Below are 10459 nucleotides of genomic sequence, written 5' to 3'. Positions count from 1 at the left end.
CTCGGGTAAGTTTGTTGAGTCTTTGTTTGGCAACATGAAAGGTTCTCTTTTTTTAGACTTGTAAAATAGGGACATAATTGGAAAATGCCATGGATACCCCCACTACACTAGTCAACTTAAACTGGTGACTGAACTAAGATTTGTTTAAAAGGCGATGGTATTGCTGTTGTGATTAATTTTGTAGTTTTGGGTACCGGTAGTTGGGAGTATGGCAAACACCTTATTTATTTTCTAGGAGACAGACTGAGTCAGTGAGGGTGGTGAAAGGGAAAGAGCCAGGGAGAGAGACCTCAGAGGACAGTGTCACAGCCACAGCAGGACCAGGTGTCAACCTTGTTGCCAGCAGCACCAGTGTAGGGGACAGTGGCACAGCATTGTCCAATTACCTCAGTGATGGCACATAACCATATCAGCCACACCCACAATTTATAGAACTGCGTACTCTTGCCAACAGTGTTGACGTTTCAAGAGAGATGGTTTCGCGATTTCCCCTGGCTACATTATAATCCATCAATAAAAGGAGTGTTGTGTTTTCACTGTAGCCAAGGGTTTTCAAGCCAGCCATCTTTTGGCCAAAGAGCGGATGCTGCCTTCATTAGTGCAGGATTTAGGAACTGGAGAAAAGCCATTGAAAAATTCACCGCACATCAAAACTGCCAAACCCACCGCCACTTTGTAACTAACAGCACACCAGCTAAATCCAATCAGTGCCCAGTTATCCAGCGTGTGGGGTAAACAGCAGAAATTACGAAAGCTACCTAGCACTGTATGAGAATGCAACAACATTGATTGACTCCATTGAGACACACTCAAGATGTTTTGCTGGCAAAGCAGTGGATCACTATAGGGCAGAATTATTTTAAGTGTTGGATGGTATGGAGGTTCAGGTTGGCCACCGTTTTGACCAGGACAGTCTAAACGTCCTGCAAAAGTTGGAAAGAGCTCTTCTCACGGGGGAGTTGGATGAGTCTCTAGATCAGTACCCTGAGCTGAACATAGATTCTCTTTCATTGCAGTTGCCTCTCTTTCACAACAAATACCCCTGTAGCTGCAGTGGAGAGGTAGCAGAGGTCCTCAGGAGGCTTCCAGTGGAGGTGCTGGGGTTGGTTGACCAAGTTGAGGTGCTGATCAGAATTTTGTTTGTAGTGCCAGTGTCTTCATCTGAGGCTGAGAGGAGTTTCAGTGCACTCTGCAGGTTAAAGACTTGGCTATGGGCTAGCATGGGCCAAGAGAAACTGAACGGCGTAGTTGTCTGTAATGTACATAAAGACAGACTGGATGGTCTCGAGGGAAAATATCTGCCAGCAATTTGTTGGATCCATTGAAACCCACAAACATGTTCGGATCTTTTGTTCAGTAGTGTGTATAGCAGTGGTTCTCAACCTTTTTGGGGTACTGGAACCCCTGCATATTTTGAGGCAAGGCGGGCAAGGTTTTGAGTGGTCCTCAGGGAGCTCCACCCCTTCTATATTATATGTAAAGTTACTGGAATCCTTGCGCTGAATATGTTCATTCCACTTTTTTATTACGCGGACCCCTTGCAATTACACCAGGGACCACAGACCCCTGTTTGAGAACCCCTGGTGTGTAGTATGATATTTGTTATTTTGTTTAGTAGTTTTCCGTTTTTAGTACATGACAGTACACTTACTAATTATTTATTTGATGTTATTTTAGTTCAAATTGCATACTTTGTGTGACATAGTTGTCCATAGCTGCTGTTTGAAGAGTTGAGACACTGACTGAACAATAAATAAGTATTTTTGAAGGATATTTTGGTTGATTTGTTTGGGTTATTCATTGAAGTAGTTCTTTTGCTTTTAGAACTGTACTTATTGAGTGTTTTGTTCTTGTAAATATATTGTAATAGACTCAGGCACATATTTAATGACTATATAAATGTATCAGAAAAAGTAAAATAAAAAGGTCAATTCAATACGGAGACTTTGATGGTTCTCAATGGAGACTCTTAGATGAGATCACACCATGTTCATTGTATTTACGAAAATTGCACCCAATCCAATCAGTGTACAGTACCATTGCTACCTACTGGCCTTTCTTGGTATTGCTGGTTGTAAATACAAATACCTGCATACATACTGGACTGATAAGGTACACTGCTATAACTATTATTAGTAGTATTATAATTGTTTAGACACTTGAACAAGTTGGGACAACCCTTCAGTTAACTACCTATCAATTAACAAGTAGTGGTAATTATGGTTCCTCAATATACATTTGAACATATTACAACGTAGGCTGTGTTACAGCACTACTTTTGGTGTCCCCCTCAAGAATTGCTCGAGAAAATTTTGTAATTGTCCCCTCCAAAGTTGATATCAGATTTTCGCCCGTGTCAAAGGAGTCATTTATGGAGTCTTGGAAGAAGTCGACATTGCTCTATTGAAGAATGAATCGTGTGGTAAATGGCATGAAGGAGAAGATTTTGACTGTTCTTGGGTTTTTTTATGTGGAGTGTCTCCCTACCCGAGTGCAGCTGGGATGTGTATACTATTCTGTGAGCCTTTATATACTTCTTAATAAACTCAAATGGATACGTTATGCATGTCAAAAGGTTAACAAATGTTTTTTCCAAATTCGAATCACTTCCTGAATTGCAGTAGCGGTGCACGGGTAAAATCAACAGGGAAGCCAATCCAGGGGGGAAAAGCCATATTCAACCTGTGTAATAATTGCGTTGTTTGCTCTATAACCTGTTAGTTCATAGGCCTATATATCACGGTGTCAAGGCATAAGGCCGAGACAATAAGAATAATAAATTCAACCACACCTTTGTTTCATCACAAACCTGGAGAGTAACATCTATCCGGTGAAGTTAACAAAACACATGACCATGCTGGTCAAGCAAGTAAATGTTTCCGACACTGTCGGACTTCTAAACAACTATTGATTTAGAATCACGGAAAGTTACCGCAAATCGCAAAGAAAACTGGAGCTGCCTCCACTATTCCAGCACCATTTAAACTTCAACATAATCTAATCACCTATACTTATGTAGTAGAGTTAAAATGGTTATTCCAGCAAACTTCAAATTATTAGAATAGAACACAACGCAGAACAGAACAATCAGGTTGAGGGTCACTGGCCAAAAGCCCGCGAACAGGAATATTCCAAGTTCAGACAGAAAGGGGGAGTCAGATCGCCAGGAACTTTACTTTTGGTTTCTAATTTTAATTGTTGCGCTACTGGTGATGCCTGTTGATGTTAGGTAGGCAGCTACAGTAGCTGAATGATGTTAACATCTTCAGGTTTTGTTTCATTAAATGTATTTTATTTTATCTGGGTGCTTACGTCACCTACTAACACCCTGGTACTACCCATAGATCCCGCTCTCCTCAGTCTGAGAAAACACTGAGAGAGAAAGGTACGGGTTGCAGATTACTCCTTTGTAGAAGTCCGTAACGTGAAATAAATAAACGTCCCAAGGTTAATGCTGTAGATATTGTTATAAGGGGATGTGAGACTATCGAAACACGTAACTTTCAGAGTTTTATTGTTGTTATTAATATAGTTACAGAGTGCTAAAAGTGTTGCTAGCTAGCATGACTTTCTTTCTGTGATGCAGACGGCTAGCTGAGCTGCCGACTAGTGATGGTGTTGCATTATGGGGGATGTAGTTTTTGCCCTCTAAGGCGATTTTACGTTGTAACTTGTTTGTGTTGCAGTGGTTTTGTACATGAGTTGTTGTATTTTGCTACTATCAACACTGAAAGCACCTAGCAATGTATTGGGGATGTGAGACAGGATATGTGTTTTACCTTTCTTCATGCTCCTGTGTAGAACAACTTGTCAGGTGGTGCATTGGAGACTGATGTGTTCCTGTCCTGTCTTTTCATAATACTATTGCAGGTATGGTTCTATTGTCTAAGAATTAAGATTATACATTCTTTGTATTAAGGACTGGTTATTTTATACTATACATTATGGCTTTATGTATGAGTGTGATTGTGAGAGTCTGAGAAAACACTGAGAGAGAAAGAACAACTTGTCAGGTGGTGCATTGGAGACTGATGTGTTCCTGTCCTGTCTTTTCATAATACTATTGCAGCAGATCAACATAAAAGCCTAAAAGACAGCCGTGGTGTCGCTCTTCATTTCTTGGTTCTCCTGTGGTGCATAAGAAACCCGCTACACTTAGTATAATAAAGAGACAACTTTAACAAACCAAAAACAATTTAATCCAATCAACGTAAACTAAATATGATGTGGCTGTCCATGGTACTGATTTCGGTGCGTGCGTGCGTTGACTCACCCTACCTGTAGAGAATCGCCAATGCCGCCATCGTCTTTCATGTTGCCTAAACGGTCTATGACTGTCATACAGTAAACACTTTACGTTTCTGTTGTCCTAGGCTACCTGGCTGAAATACTTGCTAACTACCCTAACTTCTTTTCATGGGAGACGATGGACTAGGCCAGCTAGTTAACATTAGCCTACTTATAGCTACATGTTGAACTTCCATCCAAACGTAGTTTTTAAGAGAACAGAGTTGGAGAGACTTGCAATTTCTCTTGAGATACGTTTTATAGCATACCTTTTAGGAGTGGGACGGATTTCAGACGGAGACATATGGGTAATCAATATTGAATTATACGCAATGTAGTAAACTATAGCTTAATCATATTTAAAAAGTAAATTTCCTTGTAAAGAACTGCCCCGTGCTGCTCCACCCATAGCCTATAGCCTACTCTATTGTATTACACACGTACCTGATCTCGCACGTATGGCTACTGAACTTGAAGCAGCAGCAAGAATCATGGCAGCGGACACTTGCACTTTCTCTTGAGCTAGGTTTTGCATATAGCCTATATTTTAGGACGACGATTTGCAGGCAGAGACAAATAAATGGGTAGCCTAATCATATATTTATTGAAAACTAAAAGGTACAACGCTCACTCACCATGGTAGCCTGTGCGCGTCTTTTCCTTTTCAATTGTGATTACATTTTTAGATTGCACCTCGACTCACGTTGGTTAAGGGCCCTTCATTTCTTTCCATTATCAATATTTATTTACAGACACTGTAGTAAACTATAGTCTAATCATATTTAAGTACATTTCCTTGGAAATATAACTACCACTTGATTCCCCCTCTATGCATAGGCAGCCTACTCTATGTCAATGAGACCATACACAAATATAAACGCAACATGCAACAATTTCAAAGATTTTACTGAGTTACAGTTCATAGAAGGAAATCAGTCGATTGAAATAATTTAATTATGCCTTAATCTATGGATTTCACATTGGGGCGCAGCCATGGGCGGGCATTGGTCTGCGGTTATGAGGCCGGTTGGACATACCGCCGAATTCTCTAAAATGATGTTGGAGGCGGCTTATGCTCGATAAATTAACATTAAATTATCTGGCAACAGCTCTGTTGGACATTCCTGCAGTCAGCATGTCAATTGCACACTCCCTCAAAACTTGAGTTGCACCTGTGTAATGATCACGCTGTTTAGTCAGTTTATTGATATGCCACACTGTCAAGTGCGTGGATTATATTGGCGAAGGAGAAATGCTTACAAATAGGGATGTAAACAAATTTGTGCACAACATTTTGGCATACGGTAAATGTATGGGATATTTTATTTCGGCTCATGAAACCGACATGTTGCGTTTATTTTTCAGTATAGGAGGCACGCCCAACTAGGACAGGTAGGCTATTGAACTTCAAGCAGCGAATTCCGAGTGTGAATAATGTGATAAAGATGTACTTTTAATACAATAGGTAGGACTAGGCTAACGCATTGCAAAGCAGAAAGACGACCGTTTCCAAATAATCTGCTGGACCAAAAAAAAGACCTTAAGGTAGTTATTTTTCTGCAATTCTAATTGTAGAATGCTCTGATACTTCCTACGTTTACCTGTCAGTTTTGTGACATCTGGAAAGTAATCCGCGCCGTAGTGCCTGCCCAACGCGGATGACGTCATCACTGAAGCTCGAGATGCTCTGTGCTGTGGCTAGATAAGAAAATGGCTCCAGTTCTGAGTAACCAAATTCCAGCGATTATTTCAGTATGCACGTTACAAAAAAATCCCCGCTAACTCCACCAACTACCGAATTTTGAGGCCAGAGAAAAAAGTGCTAAAAATATATTTAAAATAGTATTGTGCCAGCTAGGCTGGATGCTATGCGAGAATTGTGACAAACTGACAGGCTCACCTGTCGAACTCATCTTTCTTTTCGAATCCGGAGGACATCAAATAATCTAGAGGTAAGATAAAAATCAATTTCTGAGACATGACATGTAGTATTTTCATATTTTAGTATACGCTTTTCATATTGTGACGTCTGTCATTTTTAAAGATTGCTCAGAACAACCAGCGTATCTCTGAAATGTCAATGGAGCACTGAGCATACCGCAAGCATTTTATTTTCAAAGCCTTTTACATTTAATTCAGCTCGTGTCATGTTAATTTAGATTTTTACGACACGTGGGAAAAGTCACTACAAGAACCTGCACTGCTCTATCAACAGAGCGCGCTGCTTATTATCGGACGTATTAGGTTACGAAATCAGACTTTTTGGATATAATGTTAATGATACGTTCAGTGGCGGTTCTAGACCATTTCAACTGGGGGGGCCAAGCTGGGGCCAGTTGTACTGTTAGAGGGGCCAGTTACATTAACGTTATTGTTGTCATATCGTTTTCTTCACTGCATTGCAGGCATTAGCAGGCAAAAGACCATGTTCATAATCATCACCGTTGCCACTGTCTAATAACGGATGTAAAAAAAGAATGATAGCAAAAATTTGTTATGTAAAAATGATTTCATACTCCACATTTAGGGGGGCCAAAATTGTTGTCACAGGGGCACTGCCGCCCCCCCCCCCCCCCCCCCCCAGAACCGCTAGGGGAAACGTTAGAGACCCCACTGAGCAAGTTAGAAAATGAAGAATCATATGTCTTGGTAAAAAAATATTTTATAACATGAGGAAGTGAAATTTCAAAACCACAGAGCGTTTAGTGGGTGGACACCCTATAATATGCTAACTCCAGGCTCTAGCCATATGTAAACGTGATTATTGGGGATTCTGTCACCATGAGCCTTAAGACACAACTCAAGGTAGCTAAGGGTAATTTGAACCAAATAGAATTTGCATTTACTATCCCTTTAAATACTCCCAGTTATGACCCCACCCAGTAGGTGGCCGTAATACACCATTTTGGTGTAGTCCGCCGACAAAACCTCAAAGAAGAAGACGTAAACAGAAGTGAGCTGTGACCAAAAACTATTTCCACCTTTGCGATGTTGTTGTCATTTAGACGTTAATTAACACCCTGGAACTCAAAATATTATTAATTTATCTGCACAGCATCGCACACTTACCCCCGGGTATTATTTAATTCGCATTGGAGACAGGACTTGGTTGATAGATGTTATCTAGGTAACGCTAGCTAGCTAGTTGCGAAAGTTACCTAACAATGGTTAACTATATGGTTTTTCACACTCAAATAGCCTCCATTATGGAGGTGCTAGCGAATGCAGCAGTGGCAGAGATTTGTAAACTCGTAGACGACGACTATGCAGTATTTCGTTTGGAAATAACTCAAAGCCAGAAAGAAAACAGGGCGTTGCGGAGGAAACTACAGCTACTGGATCTGAAGAAAGTGGCGCGAGAGCGCGTCCTCGCCAGTCGTCTCAGTAGTGTCAAGATCCTCGACCGATACAGAGGAATGACAAGAGGTACATTTTGCATGAGGCTGCGTGGCCTGTTGCCCCATTACCCTCTGCACATGTGCCTTTGTGTTAGTTTTTGGATAGCTTAATTCACCTGATTACTTATCTGTCTTGCAATATAGCGTTGAGCATTGACAGTAGCTAACCTAACCACTTCTTTTCCCCCAATAACTCTCTCTGGTGAAGGACATCGCACTGGAGGCCACGTGAGCTTTGTGAAGCCAGGAGGACACAATACATGGAGAGATGACCAACCAATCACTGTTGATGAGGGGAGTGGAACCTCAACCCAGCATGTTATTGTGATAGAGGTTAGTGTAATAGTCAGAATTACAGTACATTTCAGAAAGGCTCCACTCAGCTATTCACTTGCTTACATGTACATCATTTATCTGCCATAGCGGAGCTTGTAACTTCTCTACGGCATTGTCACCCAATTCTACTCAATACCGTCAATAACCTCCCCTCTTCTTGTGTCAGGCTGCAGGTCCTGGGGTCACGCAGGAGAGTTCTGAAGGAGAGGATGACCCACGGTACATCCAAACTGGACAGCCTCCTGTAGCCATGGAGGACACCACCACTGCCCCAGCGGCGCCCAGGACCCAACGCAGCATCACGGTGGTCGGTGGAACACTGAATGCCGTCCTCAAGTCAGAGACAGACACCAAGAATTTAACGGGTCTGGGGCGATTGGGCTGTTCTCCTGCTCTCCGCTTAGAATATTTACTTGATGGTAACCCAAGCCCGAGGATGGATCTCTCCCATCAGGACTTAGAAGACACGTTACAGACTGGCAATGATCCGTCTTGTTCATACGCTACAGACACAGAGATGATACCTGGTGACGTGCCTGTGGGCTTAGCTACACAGACTAATTCAATGAGAGGGGACTGGAACCAGTACAGTAGTAATGTATACTCTGAACGGTGCCTAAATAAGAAAGGGGAGGTTATAGTGATAGATGAGGTGACTGTGAAAGTGGAGGGTGACGCTCCTCTGACATGGAATGCAGACGAGACTCACTTAGGAGAAGGACACTCACAGGGCAACACCAGTGACTTAGACTACAGGGAAAGCTTAGAGACCAATCTAACTGTCGCAACCCACTCCCCTTTACACAGGCTCAGGGATCACGACCCACTGTCCACGGCACCTTCCGATTCGCAATACCTTTTCGATCATGTATTGAACTCAAAGGATCAAAGGGCCAAGGCATGGGGAAGGGGAGCCACATCAGGCAATAGTAAAGAGAAACGGTTCCTCTGCATGTTCTGTAACAAAGGCTTCAGCTGCTCCCAGAAAGTGGAGATCCACCAGAGGGTCCACACAGGAGAGAAACCATACAGCTGTACCCAGTGTCATATGCGCTTCACCCAGGCTGGTGACCTGAAGAGGCACCAGAGGGTCCACACAGGGGTGAAACCCTTTAGATGTACCCAGTGTCACATGAGCTTCGCCCAGGCTGGCAACCTGAAGAGGCACCAGAGGGTCCACACAGGGGAGAAACCCTACAGCAAACCTCTAGTGTGAGAAGAGGTTCTCCCACCAGCACCAACTGAACATGCACACGGGAGAAAGGCCATTCGCCTGTACGCACTACGGGAAGAGGTTCTCTGAGGGTACACCAGCAGAAAAAACATTCCACGGATTGACCTAGAAATGAACCATTCCACTCGATAGCTTCTGACGTTTAGATCAAACCCTGCATTAAAGACAAAGATAAATGTTAATTGGTGTCAGCAGAAAAGATCCACATATGCATTTGGAATAACATATTTCAGTGTTGAATATTCCTGGGTAGAACATTGCATCCAGACGTGATATAAGCCTAAAAAGTCAGTTTCATGGTGTTTGTACTGTGTAGGATATGATGTTCAACTAACTACTTAATGTTTTTCTCAAGACACTTTTAATGAGAAAATGAATGCAGTTTATCAAGTTCATTCAGATTTTTAGTTGAGACGTGTGGTTTTTATATGGTGTATTTAAAATGTGTATGTTTAATAAACACAAAATGGGACTTTATTCATTGAGACTCTCTTTGGTATAGATCACATCTGATCTCACCTTATTCTTAAAACACCAGGCAGCGCTTTATAACCAATATACATGTAAAAAACAAAAAAGCCATTCGGCATGCTTGAATGGACGCGTTTTTGAATAGCCATTTTTACATGGTCCTTCATATCACCGGATTCTGACTCTGTTACATTTAAGATGTTCCATTACCCAAAAGAGGCTTAAATGTTGCTCCCAGGAGGCAGATGAGTTACCCTGCCCTCCTAAGCCATATGAGGCTGTTGTCACCACCCACAACACACGTACGAAGCCGTCGAGTCCCAGAAAATGAGCTGCGAGGCCTTACACACACCCCTCAACACACAGTCAACCATTGGTCAGGTAGTGACCACCCTCACCAGCTGGGACCTGCCCCGTAAGCGAGAAAAGATCAGGAGGGCAGAGCTGTCAAACATATGGCACGCAGCTATACATTTGTTATATAACTTTCTTCTATATATTTTATTGGGGGTGGAGGGGAAACAAATTCATTATACATTAAACTGTTGAAATTATAATTGACTTACATTTACAGTGCATTCAGAAAGTATTCAGACCCCTTGACTTTACACATTTTGTTAAGTTACAGCTTTATTCTAAAATGTAGTAAATCGTTTTTTCCCCTCTCAATCTACACACAATACCCCATAATGACAAAGCAAAAACAGGTTTAGACATTTTTGCACATTTATTA

At 42.0% G+C, this 10459-nt stretch overlaps 1 protein-coding gene across 1 annotated transcript; it reads left to right on the top strand.

Moving 5' to 3' along the window:
* The first annotated feature begins 6914 nt into the window (after positions 1–6914).
* On the top strand, positions 6915–9732 carry LOC106602618 (uncharacterized). Its single transcript, XM_014195371.3, has 3 exons — positions 6915–7713; positions 7894–8018; positions 8188–9732. Exons 1-3 carry the CDS (start codon positions 7452–7454, stop codon positions 9235–9237), a joined length of 1437 nt encoding a protein of 478 aa, XP_014050846.3. The 5' UTR covers positions 6915–7451; the 3' UTR covers positions 9238–9732.
* Positions 9733–10459: the final 727 nt, after the last annotated feature.

Source organism: Salmo salar, chromosome 04 (assembly GCF_965601325.2).
Source record: "Salmo salar chromosome 04, fSalSal1, whole genome shotgun sequence".
Taxonomy (NCBI): Eukaryota; Metazoa; Chordata; class Actinopteri; order Salmoniformes; family Salmonidae; genus Salmo; species Salmo salar.
The sequence above is the reverse complement of the archived record's forward strand: the minus strand, read 5'-3'. Positions and strand labels throughout refer to the sequence as shown.